At 50.8% G+C, this 20,784-nt stretch overlaps 1 protein-coding gene across 2 annotated transcripts in view; it reads right to left on the reverse strand.

Annotated features, from left to right (window-relative positions):
* Nucleotides 1-16,923, reverse strand: part of selenou1a (selenoprotein U 1a) — a 31,553-nt gene extending 14,630 nt beyond the window's left edge. Inside the window, exons 1-4 of one of the 2 annotated variants that reach the window (XM_072478771.1) lie at nt 16,776-16,923; nt 15,628-15,798; nt 2,941-3,032; nt 290-430 (exon numbers count right to left, since the gene is read on the reverse strand). In XM_072478771.1, coding sequence (XP_072334872.1) covers nt 290-430; nt 2,941-3,032; nt 15,628-15,796 — 402 coding nt within the window. In that variant the 5' untranslated portion in view covers nt 15,797-15,798; nt 16,776-16,923. Of the gene's footprint in view, nt 1-289; nt 431-2,940; nt 3,033-15,627; nt 15,799-16,761 lie in introns of both variants that reach the window. The other variant, XM_072478770.1, reaches the window with a different exon arrangement.
* Between the last annotated feature and the right edge of the window lie 3,861 nt (nt 16,924-20,784).

A 20,784-nucleotide genomic window follows, 5' to 3' on the forward strand; every position in this document is an offset into this window, starting at 1 on the left:
TCCTCCACACCCACACCCCTCCTCCACACACACACCCACACCCCTCCTCCACACACACACCCACACCCCTCCTCCACACACACACCCACACCCCTCCTCCACACACACCCACACCCCTCCTCCACACACACACCCCTCCTCCACACACACACACCCACCCACACCCCTCCTCCACACACACACACCCACACCCCTCCTCCACACACACAGCCAGCTGGTGGTGAATAAATATTGACATCGCAACACTCCCTCACATTCTCACACTGACTTTCTCAGACCCGGTATTTACCTCAACATCTAGAAAGATCTCTCCTTTGAAAAAGGATTGAAAGTTCTTTAATTCTTCATTGATATTTTCTTTGACGACCCCATAAAGAGGAACCCCTAACTCATCGAGCTGGGGTTTCAGAGAGGAGATCTCTGTGGCCTCCTATAGCAGAAAGAAGTAAAGTCAAATCAGCATGTAGTTCTGTCATCTATCTCGGAGGGGATGGCTGGTTAGGCTGGCGTTTGGAGCCATGAATCAGTGATAGGCCATCAGGCTGTTTGTCTTGGTGCTGTGGTGTTTGGTAATTTAAATGTTGTGTAACCATGCTGGGGGGTGGCTACATGTATTAGCGGGGTCCCCTCAATTCACATGAAGCAAAGACCACTTAAAGCTGACCTGAAGAGGAGCCACATTCTGGCTGCAGGAGAAATGGTTACAGTGAAACCTTTGAGCAGAGAGAAGAGTGGAAATAAATCAGCGGAGAGAGAGAGATCTGCAAGTTTCCCCTTTGCAGCTGACAGGAGGATAGATAGCTCCATTCACTCAGTCCCTTGCAAACAGTTTCTATCTGTAAAGACTCACAGTCACGTTTCGAGCTTCACATCGCTTACTGCCAGCTATTCAACCATGGCAGCCACATCAGCTAAACACAATAACACACACACTTCTCTCTCTTGCTAGACAAGGTGTGGTGGTATGTATTAGGGGTAATATGGTACCTGTGAAGCTGAGAGGCTATTGGTTGACAGGTCCCGGGTCCTGGTTGGATCTGCCGACTTCTGGCTCCGCCCTGAAGGCGGAGTATAAGAGCTCGAGTTCTCCCAGCAGCCGCATTCTGTAACTGAGCTGCTGGGGAACAAGTCTTGCTTAATAAAGCCTCGATAGACTTCATCACTTCTCGCCTTGTGTAAGTCATTATGCGCAACACAAGGTGATCTGGAATCAGAGACAGTGACATCTAACCCGCCATGGGGGACAAACATAGCTTTTTGCCCCCAGGTTTTTTGCCCCTGCCACAGAACAGAAAAGGTCCTGCTCAAAGTCACAAATGACATCCTGTGGGTTCTAACAAAGAGAAACTTTACCTCCTCGCCCTTCTCGAGCTGTCTGCAGCCTTTGACATGGTGACCACACCATCCTCCTCCAACACCTCTTCCCTGTCGTCCAGCTGGGTGGAACTGCACTGACCTGATTCCATTATCATCTAGTTAATCATAGCCAGGGAATCATTTTCAATGGCTTCTCTTCCTGTTCCTGCACCATACCCATGGTGTCCCCCAAGGATCGATCTTTGGCCCCTCCTAATTCCCATCTACATGATGCCGCTCAGCAACATCATCCACAAGTACAGTGTTAGTTTTCCCATGTACTCAACACCCAGCTCAACCTCACCACCACCTCTCTCATAGGATCCCTACAGTGAAGTAGGCCATTCACCCCATCGGGTCTGAGGCAACCCTTTGAAAGACCACCCCACCGAGGCCCTATCCCTGCCCTATCGCCAGAACCCCATCCAACGTTTGGACACTAGGGGCAATTTTAGCATGGCCAATCCACCTAACCTGTACAACTTTGGAATGTGGGAGGAAACCAGAGCACCCGGAGGAAACCCATGCAGACACAGGGAGAAAGTGCAAACGCCACATAGACAGTCACCCGAGGACAGAATCGCAACACGGGTCCCTGGTGCCAACCACTGCGCCACCGTGCCCCCTCCCCTCCTCCTCCACTGTTGCTGTATTATCAAACTGCTTATATCCGACATCCAAGACTAGGTGAGCATTAATTTCCTCCGGGGTCACCATTGCTTTTGGTCCCCACCAAAAGCTTACTTCCCAAGCGAGTAACTCTATCCCTCTCCATAGCAACGGACTGAGATTCATTTGTTACGGTTGAACGTCTGACCACATTCTGGTTCTATCACAAAGACCTTTTAGCTCCTTTGTAACACTGCTTGATTCAATCTCTGCCTCAATTCATCTGCTGCTTAGACCTCATCCACACATTTGTTTCCTTGAAACTTGATTGATAAAATGCTCTCCTGACCAGCGCCCCATCCTACAATCTGCATAAAGTTCAACTCATGTAAAACTCTGCTGCACATCCCCTAACTTAAGTCTCGTTCACCCTGTTCACTGACCTACATTGGTTCCTGGTCAAACGACACTTAATTTTTTTATTGTCATCCTCGTTTTCAAATCCCTCTGCTACCTGGCATCTCCCTATCTCTAATCTCCTCCAGCCCTACTACAACTTCTATTTATACAGCACCTTTCATATGGAAAACTATCCCATGGCACAGTAAAGAAACGTATGGCACCGTAGCACAGTGTCTAGCATGGTTGCTTCTCAGCTCCAGGGTCCCAGGTTCGATTCCCGGCTCGGGCCACTGTCTGTGCGGAGTCTGCACGTTCTCCCTGTGTATGCGTGGGTTTCCTCCGGGTGCTCCGGTTTCCTCCCACAAGTCTCGAAAGACGTGTTAGGTAATTTGGACATTCTGAATTCTCCCTCTGTGTACCTGCTTAGGCGCCGGAGTGTGGCCACTGGGGGATTTTCACAGTAACTTCATTGCAGTGTTAATGTAAACCTACTTGTGACAATAAAGATTTACATTTTTTTAAATCGAGGAAATGTATTCCTCAAACAACTTTTGGCCAAAGCAAAACCAATACCTCTCGACACAAGAATCATCCTGGTCTCCTCACTGCCATGATGACTGCTCCATTCCTATTCCACAGTTCTCCTGCCTCAAATGTCCTTTCCTCTAGAAAAACAAAATCAGATTAAATCAATTTAAATTACTGAGCAGTAGGGACTGTACAGGAAGACATTTGGGGAATACAGTAAATATGTACATGTCAACTTAACCCAGGATATTCAGTTTATAACGTTGGTCACTTTGCAACCATGTCTCTGTAACGGCTCTCATGTCATACCCATTTATTTTGGTTTGAACCATGGAAAAGTTACAGCACAGAAGAGGTAATTCAGCCCCTCGTTCCTGCCTCGGCCCAACTAGCTCCCCATTTTATTCCCACATTCTGGCCCCTGATCCATAGCCTGGCAGGTTGCAGCAATTCAGGTACAGACCTAGCTACCTATTAAGTTAGCTGAGGGTTTCAGACTCATAACCAAACCAAGCAGTGCATCCTGATGCTCATCACCCTCTGGGTGAATAGGTTTTTCCTCACATCCCCTCTAATCCTTCTTCTAAGCACGTTAAGTTTGTGCCCCTAGTAACTGACCTCTCCACTAGGGGGAAACAGATCTTTCCCGTCTAACCTGTCTGGACCCCTCATAATTTTCTACACTTCAATTAGGTCACCCCTTAACCTTTTCTGCTCGAAGGAAAACAACCTGAGTTTTACGAAAACACAGGAAGTCCACATCAAGTTGTAACAAATGAAACAAAGGTCTATTTACAAGGATTAAGGTGTTAGAACCAATTGCTGGGGGGCATAGACTTAAGATGTGAGGGGCAAAGTTTAGAGGAGATGTGCGAAGTGAAGTTTTTTTTTTAATACAGAGTATTGGGTGCCAGATGAGGTGGTGGAAGCAGATACGATAGTGACGTTTAAGGGGTGTCTTGATGGGAATAGAGGGATACGGACCCCAGAAGTGTAGAAGATTTTAGTTTAGTCGGGCAGCATGGTTGGCGCAGGTTTGATGGGCTGAAGAGCCTGTTCCTGTGCTGTACTTTTCTTTGTTCTTTCTGCACTGCTCCCAGTAGTACCCCGGGTCTGAGCAGGACGACCTTATATATAATGTTAATTGAGTTTTCCCCTCCCCCTTGGCAGGCAAGCCCGTATTCCACAAGGGACACAGGAAATGCAATTGTTCCCACTATGCAAGTCCCGTGAGGGGGCAGGTTATGACACTGAACCTATTCAATCTTACCCCATAGCTGCAATTTTCAAGCCCAGGAGACATTCTTGTAAATCTCCTCTGCACCCTCTTCAGAACAATTATGTCCTTCTGTAATGTGGTGACCAGAACTCCAGCCGTTGCCAAACCAGCGTTTTATACAGTTCCCGCATTACATTCCTGCTTTGTATTCTATACCTCGCCCATAAAGGACAATCCACGTGGCCCTGGTGATTTATCTACCTTCAAGCATGCCAGTCCCTCCAATACATCCTCTCTCACTATGTTCATTATATCTAATATTTATCACCCCTCCTTTGCATCAAGAATCCTGCCCACATCTTTTGCATCCATGCAAATGTTACCTTGTACATCCTGATAGACCCACCCTTGATTCAGTTATCCGCTTGCTCTTTGGATTTTCTTTGTTTGTACCTACCAATATATTTTCATATCTTCACTTTCCTAATTTCTTTTTTTACTTCATCCCTGCATTTGCTATTCACCTCTCGGCTTTCTGCAATATTAAGATTTTGTGACTGTCAGTTTTCTTTTCCTGCTTGATTTTACTCTTTATGCTTCTGGATAAGCAGGGGGCTCTGGGTTAGACAGTCCCACCCTTTTCCATTGTGGAGATTTATCCACATTGTGCCTGTAGAGTCTCACTTTTGAAAGCCTCCCACTGATTTTTCACCGAGTTTCCTCTTCCAGTAGCTGTATCCAGTCGATTCTCAGCAGTTCACTTCTCAGCTTTGTACTGGGCGACACGGAAGCACAGTGGTTAGCACTGTTGCTTCACAGCGCCAGGGTCCCAGGTTCGATTACCGGCTTGGTTCACTGTCTGTGCAGATGTGGGAGGAAACCGGAGCAAACCCACGCAGACACAGGGAGAACGTGCAGACTCCACACAGACAGTGACCCAGCGAGGAATCGAACCTGGGACCCTGGTGCTGTGAAGCAACTGTGCTAACCACTCTGCTACTGTGCTGCCTTGGATGAAAAAATTCCCTTGAATACAGTTCAAGAACGTTGCACTTTCTGTGCCCTTCATACTATACATATCTCAATTGACAGTCATGTAGTTAAGTCCCCAACAATTACTGCCCGATTGTTTTTGCACTCAGACATTTGCCATCATATTTGAACTTCTAATTGTCTTCCACTATTTGGAGGTGTATCGTTCACACCTAACAGTGTGGACACTATTTGAGGGTCCATAGTACACACCTAGCAGTGCGGACATCATTTGGGGGTCTGTAGTACACACATAGAACAGTACAGCACAGTACAGGCCCTTCGGCCCACGATGTTGTGCCAACCACTTCTCCCTTCCTCCAATCACCTTAAAATTATGTCCCCTCGTGACAGCAATTTCCACCCTGGGGAAAAGTCTCTGGTATCCACTCTACCCATGCCTCTCATCACCTTGTACACCTCTATCAAGTGACCTCTCTCCAGTGAGAAAAGCCCAAGCTCCCTCAACCTTTCTTCATAAGACATGCCCTCCAGTCCAGGCAGCATCCTGGTAAATCTCCTCTGAACCCTCTCCAAAGCATCCACATCCTTCCTATAATGAGGCGACCACGCTGGACACAATATTCCAAGTGAGGTCTAACTAGAGTTTTATAAAGCTGCAGCAAAACCTCACGGCTCTTAAACTCAATCCCCCTGTTAATGAAAGCCAACACACCATACGCCTTCTTAACAACCCTATCAACCTGAGAAATATAGTTTGATTAAAGATAGTCAGCATGGCTTTGTGAGGGGGCAGGTCGTGCCTGACAAGCCTCGTTGAGTTCTTTGAGGATGTGACGAGACACATTGATGGACATCGGGCAGTGGATGTGGTGTATGTGGATTTCAATAAGGCATTTGATAAGGTTCCTCATGGTAGGCTCTTCAGAAAGTCAGGGGGCATGGGATACAGGGAAATTTGTCTGTCTGGATACGGAATTGGCTGGCTGAAAGAAGACGGCGAGTGGTAGTGGATGGAAAGTATTCCGTCTGGACGTCGGTGACCAGTGGTGTCCCGCAGGGATCTGTTCTGGGTCCTCTGCTCTTTGTGGTTTTTATAAATGACTTGGATGAGGCAGTGGAAGGGTGGGTCAATAAGTTTTTTTTTAAATTGGGTTTTTGAACAGGGGGTGGCAACTTTGAGGGATCCCTCTTTTCCTCCACAATTCCAAGAATCCTGCCTTTAACCCTGTATTCAGCATTCAAATTCGACCTTCCAAACGGAATCACCACATTTATCAAGGTTGAACTCCATCTGGCACTTCTCAGCCCAGCTCTGCATCCTGTCAATATCCTGTTGTAACCTGCAACAGCCCTTGACACCATCTACAACTTCCCCAACCTTAGTGCCTAACCTGCACATCTTTGGACTGTGGGAGTAAACCAGAGCACCCGGAGGAAACTCACGCAGATGCGGGGAGACCGTGCAGACTCCGCACAGACAGTGACACAAGCCAGGAATCGAACCTGGGACCCTGGAGCTGTGAAGCAGCCGTGCTAACCACTATGTTACCGTGCTGCCCATTTTACCTCGTATGAACCATTGTAGTTATCAAAAGAGAACAAAGAAAAGTACAGCACAGGAACAGGCCCTTCGGCCCTCCAAGCCCATGCCGACCATGCTGCCCGACTAAACTACAATCTTCTACACTTCCTGGGTCCGTATCCCTCTATTCCCATCCTATTCATGTATTTATCAAGATGCCCCTTAAATGTCACTATCGTCCCTGCTTCCACCACCTCCTCCGGTAGCGAGTTCCAGGCACCCACTACCCTCTGTGTAAAAAAACTTGCCTCGCACATCTACTCTAAACCTTGCCCCTCGCACCTTTAACCTATGCCCCCTAGTAATTGACCCCTCTACCCTGGGAAAAAGCCTCTGACTATCCACTCTGTCTGTGCCCCTCATAATTTTGTAGACCTCTATCAGGTCGCCCCTCAACCTCCGTCGTTCCAGTGAGAACAAACCGGGTTTATTCAACCGCTCCTCATAGCTAATGCCCTCCATAACCAGGCAACATCCTGGTAAATCTCTTCTGCACCCTCTCTTTTTTTTTTAAATATATTTTTCAAACAAACATTTTTTTGTTTTTACAACTCAACAAGAGATTATACATTAACTGGTAAATAACATTATTTAAATAATATAGTGAACTAACAACAAAAACTAAAAAGAAAAACACATAGCAAAAACACAGAATAGTGCTCCCCCCCTCCCCCCTGGGTTGCTGCTGCTGTCATTTCTATCTTTTCTTTTCCTTAACGTTCCGCGAGATAGTCAAGGAACGGTTGCCACCGCCTGGAGAACCCCTGAGCCGATCCTCTCAATGCAAATTTTATTCGTTCCAATCTTATGAACCCTGCCATGTCGTTTATCCAGGCCTCCACGCCCGGGGGTTTCGCTTCCTTCCACATGAGTAGAATCCTACGCCGGGCTACTGAGGACGCAAAGGCCAAAATATCGGCCTCTTTCGCCTCCTGCACTCCCGGCTCTTCTGCAACCCCAAATATAGCTAACCCCCAGCCTGGCTTGACCCGGATCTTCACCACCTTTGAGATTACCCTTGCCACGCACCCCCCAGAACTCATGCAGTGCCGGACATGACCAGAACGTGTGTGTGTGGTTCGCCGAGCTTCCCGAGCACCTCCCACAACTGTCCTCCACCCCGAAAAACCTGCTCAGTCTTTCTCCCGTCATATGTGCTCTATGTAGGACCTTAAATTGAATCAGGCTAAGCCTGGCACACGAGGACGAGGAATTTACCCTACCCAGGGCATCTGCCCATAGCCCCTCCTCGATCTCTTCCCCCAGCTCTTCTTCCCATTTTCCCTTCAGTTCCTCTATCATCGCCTCCCCCTCGTCCCTCATCTCCCGGTATATTTCGGACACTTTGCCCTCTCCAACCCATGCCCCCGAAATCACTCTATCTTGGATCCCCTGCGTCGGGAGCTGTGGAAATTCCCTCACCTGTTGCCTCGCAAATGCCCTCATTTGCATATACCGGAAGGCGTTCCCCGGGGGCAACTTATATTTTTCTTCTAGCGCTCCCAGACTTGCAAACGTCCCGTCTATAAACAGGTCTCTCAGCTTCCTAATTCCTGCTCGTTGCCAACACTGGAACCCCCCATCCATCCTCCCTGGGACAAACCTGTGGTTATTCCTTATCGGGGACCACACCGAGGCACCCGTCACTCCCCTGTGTCGCCTCCACTGCCCCCAGATCATCAAGGTTGCCACCACCACTGGGTTTGTGGTATACCTTTTCGGGGAGAACGGTAGCGGCACCGTCACCAGCGCTTTTAGGCTCGTTCCCTTACAGGACGCCATCTCCAACTTCTTCCACGCTGCTCCCTCTTCCTCCCTCATCCACTTACAGACCATCGACACATTGGCGGCCCAATAGTAGTCGCTCAAACTCGGCAGCGCCAGTCCCCCTCTGTCCCTACTGCGCTGCAGGAACCCCCTCTTAACTCTCGGGGTCTTTCCTGCCCACACAAAGCTCGTAATGCTCCTGTCTATTTTTTTAAAAAAGGCCTTTGTGATCAGAATGGGGAGGCACTGAAACACGAAAAGAAACCTCGGGAGAACCACCATTTTAACTGCCTGCACTCTGCCCGCCAGCGACAGCGGCACCATATCCCACCTCTTAAAGTCCTTCTCCATCTGCTCCACCAGTCGCGTCAGGTTAAGTCTATGCAGGGTTCCCCAGTTCCTGGCCACCTGGATCCCCAGGTATCGGAAGTTCCTTTCCACTCTCCTCAGCGGCAGAGCATCTATCCCCCTTCCATGTTCCCCGGGGTGCATTACAAAAAGCTCGCTCTTCCCCATATTTAGTTTGTATCCCGAGAACTCTCCAAACTCCCTAAGTATCTGCATTACTTCTGGCATCCCCTATACCGGGTCCGCAACGTATAGCAGTAGATCATCTGCGTAGAGCGACTCTCGGTGCTCCTCTCCCCCTCTAAGCACCCCCCTCCATTTCTTAGAATCCCTCAGCGCTATGGCCAGTGGTTCAATTGCCAACGCGAACAGTAACGGGGACAGTGGACACCCTTGTCTTGTACCCCTATGTAGCCGAAAATACCTCGATCTTTGCCGGTTTGTGACTACACTTGGCACCGGGGCCCCATATAAGAGTCTGACCCATCTAATAAACCCCTCACCGAACCCAAACCTCCTCAGCACCTCCCACAGGTAGTCCCACTCCACCCTATCGAATGCCTTCTCTGCATCCATCGCCGCCACTATCTCTGCCTCTCCCTCCGGTGGGGGCGTCATCATCACCCCCAGCAACCTTCGTACATTAACATTCAGTTGTCTCCCCTTTACAAACCCTGTCTGATCGTCATGCACCACCCCTGGGACGCAATCCTCTATCCTTGTCGCCATCACTTTTGTCAGCAGTTTGGCATCTACATTTAGGAGTGAGATAGGCCTGTATTACCCGCATTGCAGCGGGTCTTTTATCTCGTTTCAGGATGAGCGATATCGTCACCTCCGACATTGTCGGGGGTAGCATCCCCCTTTCCTTAGCCTCATCAAAGGTTCTCGCCAAGAGCGGGGCCAACAGATCCATATACTTCCTGTAGAATTCCACTGGAAACCCGTCTGGTCCCGGGGCCTTCCCTGCCTGCATGTTCCCCAGTCCTTTAATCACCTCATCCACCCCGATTGGCGCCCCCAGACCTGCCACCTCCTGCCCCTTCACCTTCGGGAACCTTAGCTGGTCAAGAAAGTGTAACATTCCTTCTTTTCCCCCGGGGGTTGGGACTTATATAGCCTCTCATAATAGGTCTTGAACACCTCGTTAACTTTCCCTGCTCTCTGCTCCATATTTCCCGTTACGTCCCTAACTCCCCCGATCTCTCTCGCCGCCATCCTCTTCCGAAGTTGGTGGGCCAACTGCCGGATCGCCTTTTCCCCATACTCGTATCGCATCCCCTGTGCCTTCCTCCACATGCCTTTCCCGTGGTCAGCAGGTCAAACTCCGTCTGTAGTCGTCGTCTTTCTCTGTATAGCCCTTCGTCTGGGGCCTCCGCATATTTGTTATCCACCCTCAAAATTTCCCCCACTAATCTCTCTCTTTCTTTGCCCTCTTGTTTCCCCTTGTGGGCCCTGATGGAGATCAGCTCTCCTCTAACCACCGCCTTCAGCGCTTCCCATACTACCCCTACCTGAAACTCCCAACGTCATTGACCTCCAGGTATCGCTCAATACACCCCCTCACCCTTCCGCAGACCCCGTCGTCCGCCAGTAGTCCCATATCTAGTTGCCAGAGTGGGCGCTGCTCCCTTTCCTCTCCTAGCTCCACATCCACCCAATGCAGGGCGTGGTCTGAAACGGCTATGGCCGAGTACTCCGTTCCTGCCACTTTCGGGATCAGTGCCCTTCCCAAAACGAAAAAGTCTATCCGGGAGTATACCTTATGGACGTGGGAGAAGAAAGAGAACTCTTTAGCCATTGGCCTGGCGAATCTCCACGGATCCACTCCCCCATTTGTTCCATAAATCCCTTAAGCACTTTGGCCGCTGCCGGCCTTCTCCCGGTCCTGGATCTGGACCGGTCTAGCCCTGGATCCAGCATTGTGTTAAAATAACCCCCCCCCCCCATTACCAAACTTCCCACCTCCAGGTCCGGGATACGTCCCAGCATTCGCTTCATGAATCCCGCGTCATCCCAGTTCGGGGCATATACATTCACCAGCACAACTGCCTCTCCCTGCAGTCTGCCACTCGCCATCGCATATCTGCCCCCGCTGTCCACCACTATATTCTTAGCCTCGAATGATACACGTTTCCCCACTAATATTGCCACCCCTCTGTTTTTTGCGTCCAACCCAGAGTGGAATACCTGTCCCACCCATCCTTTCCTTAGTCTAAACTGATCCGCCACCTTCAGGTGCGTCTCCTGGAGCATGACTACATCCGCCTTCAGTCTCTTTAAGTGCGCAAACACCCGTGCCGTCTTAATCGGCCCGTTTAAGCCTCTCACATTCCACGTGATCAGCCGGATTGGGGGGCCATTCAACCCCCCCCCCCCCTTCGTCGTCTAGCCATCCCCTTTTTTAGGCCATCTCCTCATCCAGGTCCCGCGCACCCGTCTGTCCCCCAGGCAGCGCCTTCCCGCCCCGATCACCTCATCTCTTACCAGCTCCCCCTTGCACTCAGCAGCAGTAACCCAGTTAATCCCCCCCCCCCCCCCCCCCCCCCCGCTAGATCCCCCTCTAGCTAGGTTACTCCCCCCATATTGCTTCCGGAAGTCAGCTAACTCTGGCTGACCTCGGCTTCCCCCGTTCACTCTTTGACCTCCCTGCGTGTGGGGCTCCCTTCCTGCGTCCGTTTTCCCGCTATAATTTAATTTCCATAGCGCGGGAAAATACCCGCGCTTTCCTCTCGGCCCCGCCCCCTATGGCGCAGTTCCCTCCTTCCCCTTCCCTGTCCCTTTTTCCACCGGCGCCGACATTTCTTCGTATGTGTCCCCATCGGGGGGAGAGAAATTCCCCGTCCAACATTGCTGTACAATAGCCCTCCCCTTTCCCCACTTTACATTCCTGTACCACCACCTCGCTGCTTCTCTCCAAACATCAAACTCTCAAATCTAGTCCAGTTTCTCTTCTTGGATGAATGTCCATGCCTCATCCGCCGTCTCAAAGTAGTGGTGCTTGCCCTGATGCGTGACCCACAATCGCGCCGGCTGCAGCATCCCAAATTTTATTTTCTTCCTATGGAGCACCGCCTTGGCCCGGTTGAAACTCGCCCTCCTTCTCGCCACCTCCGCACTCCAGCCCTGATACACACGTATCACCGCATTCTCCCATTTGCTACTCCGTGCCTTCTTGGCCCAGCTCAGGACCATCTCTCTGTCCGTGTAGCGATGGAACTTCACCACTATTGCTCTTGGTGTTTCACCTGCCTTTGGTCTTCTCACGAGGACCCGGTACGCTCCCTCCACTTCCAGGGGGCCCGTTGAGGCCTCAGCTCCCATTAGCGTATGGAGCATCGTGCTCACATAAGCCCCAACATCAGCTCCCTCTGCTCCTTCGGGGAGACCTAGAATCCGTAGGTTTTTCCTCCTCGAGCTTTTCTCCAGGGCTTCCAGCCTTTCTATGCACCTCTTGTGTAGTGCCTCGTGTGTCTCCGTTTTTACCACCAGGCCCTGTATCTCATCTTCATTCTCGGCTGCCTTTGCCTTCACTCCACGGAGCTCCATCGCCTGGACCTTTTGTGTTTCCTTCAGTCCCTCGATTGCCAGAAGCATCGGCGCCAGCACCTCTTTCTTGAGCTCCTCCACACATCGTCGGAGAAACTCCTGCTGGTCCGGGCCCCATGTCGTCTGGGCTCCATCCGCCGCCATCTTGCTTCTCCCTTCTCTTCTCTGCCGCTGCTCTAAAGGATCCTTCGCAATCTGGCCACTACCGCCGCTCCTTTCCATACACACCTGGGGGGGGGGGGACTCCTTCCTTCGTCACCCCACACTGGGTTAGGTCGAAACAAAATTCAGTTGGGGCTCCCGATAAGAGCCCAAACGTCCGTTAGAACGGGAGCTGCCGAAACGTGCGGCTTAGCAGTGCATCACCGCAACCGGAGCCCCTTCTGCACCCTCTCTAAAGCCTCCACATCCTTCTGGTAATGTGGCGACCAGAATTGAACACTATACTCCAAGTGTGGCCTAACTAAGGTTCTATACAGCTGCAACATGACTTGCCAATTCTTATACTCAATGCCCTGGCCAATGAAGGCAAGCATGCCGTATGCCTTCTTGACTACCTTCTCCACCTGTGTTGCCCCTTTCAGTGACCTGTGGACCTGTACTCCTAGATCTCTCTGACTTTCAATACTCTTGAGGGTTCTACCATTCACTGTATATTCCCTACCTGCATTAGACCTTCCAAAATGCATTACCTCACATTTGTCCGGATTAAACTCCATCTGCCATCTCTCCGCCCAAGTCTCCAAACAATCTAAATCCTGCTGTATCCTCTGACAGTCCTCATCGCTATCCGCAATTCCACCAACCTTTGTGTCGTCTGCAAACTTACTAATCAGACCAGTTACATTTTCCTCCAAATCATTTATATATACTACAAAGAGCAAAGGTCCCAGCACTGATCCCTGTGGAACGCCACTGGTCACAGCCCCCCAATTAGAAAAGCATCCTTCCATTGCTACTCTCTGCCTTCTATGACCTAGCCAGTTCTGTATCCACCTTGCCAGCTCACCCCTGATCCCGTGTGACTTCACCTTTTGTACTAGTCTGCCATGAGGGACCTTGTCAAAGGCCTTACTGAAGTCCATATAGACAACTTCCACTGCCCTACCTGCATCAATCATCTTAGTGACCTCCTCGAAAAACTCTATCAAGTTAGTGAGACACGACCTCCCCTTCACAAAACCATGCTGCCTCTCACTAATACGTCCATTTGCTTCCAAATGGGAGTAGATCCTGTCTCGAAGAATTCTCTCCAGTAATTTCCCTACCACTGAAGTAAGGCTCACCGGCCTGTAGTTCCCTGGATTATCCTTGCTACCCTTCTTAAACAGAGGAACAACATTGGCTATTCTCCAGTCCTCCGGGACATCACCTGAAGACAGTGAGGATCCAAAGATTTTTGTCAAGGCCTCAGCAATTTCCTCTCTAGCCTTCTTCAGTATCCTGGGGTAGATCCCATCAGGCCCTGGGGACTTATCTACCTTAATATTTTTCAAGACGCCCAATACCGCGTCTTTTTAGATGTCAATATGACCCAGGCTATCTAAACACCCTTCTCCAGACTGAACATCTACCAATTGGCCATGATAAATTGCCCTTAGTGTCCAAAATTGCCCTTAGTGTTGGGTGGGGTTACTGGGTTATGGGGATAGGGTGGAGGTGTTGACCTTGGGGAGGGTGCTCTTTCCAAGGGCCGGTGCAGACTCGATGGACCGAATGGCCTCCTTCTTCACTGTAAATTCTATGATAATTCCTTCTCTTTGGTGAATACTGATGCAAAGTATTCATTTGGTACCTCGCCCATTTTCTCTGGCTCCACACATAGATTCCCTTGCCTATCCTTCAGTGGGCCAACCCTTTCCCTGGCTACCCTCTTGCTTTTTATGTTCGTGTAAAAAGGCTTGGGATTTTCCTTAACCCTATTTGCCAATGACTTTTCGTGACCCCCTTCTAGCCCTCCTGACTCCTTGCTTAAGTTCCTTCCTACTTTCCTTATATTCCACACAGGCTTCGTCTTCCCAGCCTTTTAGCCCTGACAAATGCCTCCTTTTTCTTTTTGACAAGGCCTACAATATCTCTCGTTATCCAAGGTTCCCGAAAATTGCCGTATTTATCCTTCTTCCTCACAGGAACATGCTTGGGTTGTTTTCACTGGAGCAGAGAAGACGGCGGAGCGACCTGATTGAGGTGTACAAGATTACGAGAGGCGTGGATAGACTTGTGAGGGAGCAGCTGTCTCCCTGAGAGGGGCTGCTTTAGCACAGTGGCTAAATAGCTGGTTTGTAATGCAGAACAATGCCAGCAGCGCGAGTTCAATTCCCATACCGGCCTCTCTGAACAGGCGCCCGGATGTGGCGACTAGGGGCTTTTCACAGTAACTTCATTGAAGTCTCCTTGTGACAATAAGGGATTATTATTATTATAGTTGAAGGCTCAGTTACAAGAGGACACAAGTTCAAGGTGAGGGGCGGGAGATTGGAGGAAAAACTTTTGTAGCCAGAGGGTGGTGACGGTCCGGAATGCATTGCCTGGGAGGGTGGTAGAGGTGGGTTGCCTCACATCCTGTAAAAGGTACCTGGACAAGCACTCAGCACGTCATAACATTGAAGGCTAAGGGTCCAAGTGCTGGCAAATGGGATTAGGTAAGCAGGTCAGGTGTTTTTCATGCTCAGTGCAGACTCAATGGGCCAAAGGGCCTCTTCTGCACTGTTATTATTCTGTGATTTTTACAAACAATACCATGGGACTTTTCACAGCGGTTAGCACAGCTGCCTCACAGCACCAGGGACCCGGGTTCAACTCCAGCCTTGGGTGACTGTCTGTGTAGAGTTTGCATGTTCCCTCTGTGTGTGCTTGGGTTTTCTCCGGGTGCTCAGGTTTACTCCCACAGTCCAAAGATGTGCAGGTTAGGTGGGGTTATGGGGGGATACGAAGATAAAGTGGGAGAGCGTGCCGAGGTAGGGTGCTCTGTCAGAGGGTCGGTGCAAACTCGATGGGTCGAATGGCCTCCTTCTACACTGTAGGAATTCTAATTCTTATCCACCTAGGGCCTAGATTTAACATCGCATTCAAAAGGCACAACAGCACTCCCTCTGTACTGCACTGGAGTGTAAGCCTGTGCTTTGTCTCTAGGAGAGGGAGCAAAGGGGGTTAAAATCCACAACCTTTAACTTAGACGTCACCGTGCGACTAAATAGTTTGTGGCTGACACACTGATTTAGATCCATAAACAGTGAAAACACTGTCCTTGTAAATTGAATATTAAACTTGCCTTGGTTCAAGGTTCTCAGCTGGGCGCCTGATAGATATGTTATTGATGGAGTGTCTGCCTCAGGCTGCAGCAGATCAGTGTTTACCAGTAACACACTGGTGATAGCAGCTCCCAGGGCACCAAGGCCTATTGTCCAGAAAGCCATGTGGGAATTGTCAGTCACAACCATACCTAGAAAACAAGGGTTGATGAGCAAACACCAGCAGGCTGAGAAGCGGCGTTGAATCTGCAGTCGGCAGGGTTTTTATACAACTGGGGGGGGAGAACTCCTTGTACAGGGGAAACCCCACCCCTTAAAGGGGAAGGCTTATCTTCCTTAAAGGGGAAGTTCAAATTCTGGGAAGTCATGGGAAATCAGATAGTCCTGATGCTCGGGCCTCCATTGGGGTTATAACACACAATAAAATCATGCAAGCAATTTATATACAACAGAATTCTTAGAGAGCTAATACTCCCCTCAGATATCAGCTGTAGTTCACTTAACCACACAATCATCTCTGCCCCCTGCCTCCCAATCTCTTATCGTCTGCTCCCCACAATCTGCCTCTGTCCTTCTGCTTATATCTCTGCCTAACGTTGTCCTCTCCCTGTCTCCTACTGTTCTCCTCTGGTCTATCTCTGTCCACCCTTGCGTCTGTCTCCCAGTTTCTGTCCCCCTGTCTCCCACTTTCTGTCTCCCACAGTTTGTGTCCCTCTGTTTGTGTCCCTCTGCCTCCCCCTGTTTGTGTCCCTCTGTCTCCCACAGTTTGTGTCCCTCTGTTTGTGTCCCTCTGCCTCCCCCTGTTTGTGTCCCTCTGTCTCCCACAGTTTGTGTCCCTCTGTCTCCCCCTGTTTGTGTCCCTCTGTCTCCCCCTGTTTCTGTCCCTCTGTCTCCCACAGTTTGTGTCCCTCTGTTTGTGTCCCTCTGCCTCCCCCTGTTTGTGTCCCTCTGTCTCCCCCTGTTTCTGTCCCTCTGTCTCCCACAGTTTGTGTCCCTCTGTTTGTGTCCCTCTGCCTCCCCCTGTTTGTGTCCCTCTGTCTCCCGCTGTTTGCTTCACCCTCTCTCTCTGCCTCCCTTTTTCTGAGATTCTTTCTTTCTCCTTCTCGCTTTCTGAGCCTGGGCCTGTCCGTCTCTCTCTCTCTCTCTCTACCTACCACAATATACTCACGGTGCTCCCTGCCACTCGAGCACAGCCAGATAAACGAAACCTTGATTACGAGTGGCTTTATGTTCAGTTTCACATTCCAGTCGCCTAGTGACTGGGCCACAGGTCAGGACTTGGCATCCAATCAGGGCAGTCGAGATAGGGATAAAGCCAGTTAGACACAGATCAGAGACCGCCCAGCAGAATAACTCTGCGTAGTAACACCAAGGCTTTAAAAATAATCCAGGGTGATTGAAATGTGAGACATGAAAACAGCCCAAACAGTGCCAGGCTGGGACTCAGTTGGCTTGTTCAACAAACTGTTCTTTCTGATCTATTTGTCAATCCTTCATGAGTACCAGACTCGATTCACATTCCCAGCAATACTCTAGGCACTATGTGCCGAGTTCAAGCATCCATTTGACACAATATTTAACAACAGAGTATGTCATAGTCCCTGGGTCACTGTTCCTGACTAACAGAGAATGCTGGCTCTGGGGTCACTCTCTCTGAGGTCACGGAGTGTGACTTAACCCCAGGGTTACTGTCTCTTTGGCACAGGGAATGTCCAGGCCCCAGAATCGCTGTCTTTAGGTCGCAGAGAATGCCCAGCCCCATTGAGGTACCCTCAATAATGATGCTTAGAGATTAAACTGTAAAGAAGGCTTTATTAGACTAATAACTATGCTAGAGCTAGAGACGAGAGCTGACTGCTACACAGACCATGAGGCAGCCCTTTATGTATGGCTCCCAGATGGGCGGAGCCAGAGGCAGAGTCCCCAGGGTTCCAAGCCCGGTCTTAAAGGGGACATCACCTTACATGTTAAGGCAGTAACCGTTCATCACATTCACCCACTGTTTAAAAAGGAGTCCGGCGGGGGTGAAGTGCCATCATAGGTCCATCCGTCTCGGTGGCTGGATTGTCCTCCTTGACCTCCTCAATTCGGGTGGTGGTGCGGCGGGCACGGACGTCCCAGTTGAGGGCACATCCGGGAGCACGGCGGTCGGAGCTTCGGTCCGGGCCGGGGCAGAGGAACTAGGCAGGGCCGGGGGTAGCGGCGCCGGCGGGGTGTGTTGTAGGGGGCGACGGGTCCTGCAGGGGAGCGGCGCGGGAAGGGGCGTCTGTGGTGGAGGATCCAGCGGGTGCCAGATCCCGGAGGGAAACCGTATCTTGCCTGCCGTCGGAGTACTCCACGTAGGCGTAACTGGGGTTCGCGTGGAGCAGTCGGACCTTTTCAACTAGGTGGTCCGTTTTATGGCTCCTCGCGTGCCTCCGGAGAAGAACGGGTCCCGGAGCCGTCAGCCAAGGTGGAAGCGAGACCCCGGAGGTAGACTTCCTGGGGAAGAGAAACAATCGGTCGTGAGGGGTCTCATTCGTGGCCGTGCAGAGGAGTGACCTAATGGAGTGTAGGGCATCGGGTAGGACCTCCTGCCAGCGGGTGGTTAGGAGATTTCTCGACCGCAGGGCCAGAAGGACAGCCTTCCACACGGTCGCGTTCTCCCTCTCCACCTGCCCGTTTCCCCGTGGGTTATAACTGGTCGTTCTGCTCGAGGCGATGCCTTTGCTGAGCAGATACTGACGCAGTTCATCGCTCATGAACGATGTACCCCGGTCGCTGTGGATATAAGCAGGGAAACCGAACAGGGTGAAGATGCTGTGCAGTGCCTTAATCACCGTGGCTGAGGTCATGTCGGTGCAGGGAATGGCGAATGGGAAACGGGAGAACCCATCGATCACGGTGAGGAAATAGACAGAACGGTTGGTGGACGGGAGGGGCCCCTTGAAGTCCACGCTCAGTCGCTCAAAGGCGCCCGAGGCCTTCACGAGCCAAACCTTGTCTGCCGATAGAAGTGCGGTTTGCACTCCGCACAGACTTGGCAGGCCCTGACCATGGCCTTGACCTCCTTGGTTGAGTAAGGTAGGTTGCGGGACTTGATGAAATGGACGAGCCGGGTAACCCCCGGGTGGCAGAGGTCATTGTGGATGGCTTGCAGGCGGTCCTCCTGCGCGTTGGCGCATGTGCCGTGGGACAGGGCATCTGGGGGCTCGTTGAGCTCCCCTGGACGATACTTGATATCGTACGAGTAGGTGGAGAGTTCGATCCTCCACCTCAAAATTTTATCGTTTTTTATTTTGCCCCGTTGCGTGTTATCGAACATATAGGCGACCGACCATTGGTCGGTGACGAGGGTAAACCCCCTACCGGCTAGGTAGTGCCTCCAGCACCGCACAGCCTCCACAATGGCTTGTGCCTCCTTTTCGACTGCAGAGTGTCGAACCTCGGAGGCGGTGAGGGTTCGGGAGAAGAACGCTACTGGTCTGCCTCCTTGATTGAAGGTAGCAGCCAGGGCAATGCCTGATGCATCGCTCTCTACCTGGAAAGGGATGGTTTCGTCCACCGCGTGCATGGCGGCCTTGATGATGTCGGCCTTGAGCCTGAGCCGAGAGGGGAAAAGTGGTGGTCTTTAGGAGTGGACGGGCTTTGTCCGCATACTTGGGGACCCACTGGGCGTAATAGGAGAAAAGCCACAAGCACCGTTTGAGGGCCTTGAGGCTGCGGGGGAGAGGGAGTTCCTTAAGGGGGCGCATGCGGTCGGGGTCGGGACCTAGGACCCCGTCTTCCACGACATATCCGAGGATGGCCAGCCGGGTGGTGTGGAAAACGCATTTGCCCTCATTATAGGTCAGGTTAAGGGCTCGGGCGGTCTGGAGGAACTTTTTGAGGTTAGCGTCATGGTCCTGCTGATCATGGCCGCAGATGATGACATTGTCCAAGTACGGGTATGTAGCCCGCAAACCGTACTGGTCCACCATTTGGTCCATCGCCCTTTGAAAGGCGGAGACCCCATTTGTGACACCAAAGGGGACCCTGAGGAAGTGGAAGAGCCAGCCGGCTGCTTCGAAGGCAGTATAGGGGCGGTCTTTTGGTCGGATGGGGAACATAGAAAATACAGCACAGAACAGGCCCTTCGGCCCACGATGTTGTGCCGAACCTTTGTCCTAGATTAATCATAGATTATCATTGAATTTACAGTGCAGAAGGTGGCCATTCGGCCCTTTGAGTCTGCACCGGCTCCTGGAAAGAGCACCCTACCCAAACTCAACACCTCCACCCAACACCAAGGGCAATTTGGACATTAAGGGCAATTTATCATTGGCCAATTCACCTAACCCGCACATCTTTGGACTGTGGGAGGAAACCGGAGCACCCGGAGGAAACCCACGCAGACACGGGGAGGACGTGCAGACTCCGCACAGACAGTGACCCAAGCCGGAATCGAACCTGGGACCCTGGAGCTGTGAAGCAATTGTGCTATCCACAATGCTACCGTGCTGCCCTTAAGAACAAATAAATCTACACTATATCATTTTACCGTAATCCATGTACCTATCCAATAGCTGCTTGAAGGTCCCTAATGTTTCCGACTCAACTACTTCCACAGGCAGTGCATTCCATACCCCCAGTACTCTCTGGGTAAAGAACCTACCTCTGATATCCCTCCTATATCTTCCACCTTTCACCTTAAATTTATGTCCCCCTGTAATGGTTTGTTCCACCCGGGGAAAAAGTCTCTGACTGTCTACTCTATCTATTCCCCTGATCATCTTATAAACCTCTATCAAGTCGCCCCTCATCCTTCTCCGTTCTAATGAGAAAAGGCCTAGCACCCTCAACCTTTCCTCGTAAGACCTACTCTCCATTCCAGGCAACATCCTGGTAAATCTTCTTTGCACCTTTTCCAAAGCTTCCACATCCTTCCTAAAATGAGGCGACCAGAACTGTACACAGTACTCCAAATGTGGCCTTACCAAAGTTTTGTACAGATGCATCATCACCGCACGGCTCTTAAATTCAATCCCTCTGTTAATGAACGCGAGCACACCATAGGCCTTCATCACAGCTCTATCCACTTGAGTGGCAACTTTCAAAGATGTATGAACATAGACCCCAAGATCTCTCTGCTCCTCCACATTGCCAAGAACTCTACCGTTAACCCTGTATTCCGCATTCATATTTGTCCTTCCAAAATG

This window comes from Scyliorhinus torazame, chromosome 16 (genome assembly GCF_047496885.1).
Source record: "Scyliorhinus torazame isolate Kashiwa2021f chromosome 16, sScyTor2.1, whole genome shotgun sequence".
NCBI lineage: Eukaryota > Metazoa > Chordata > Chondrichthyes > Carcharhiniformes > Scyliorhinidae > Scyliorhinus > Scyliorhinus torazame.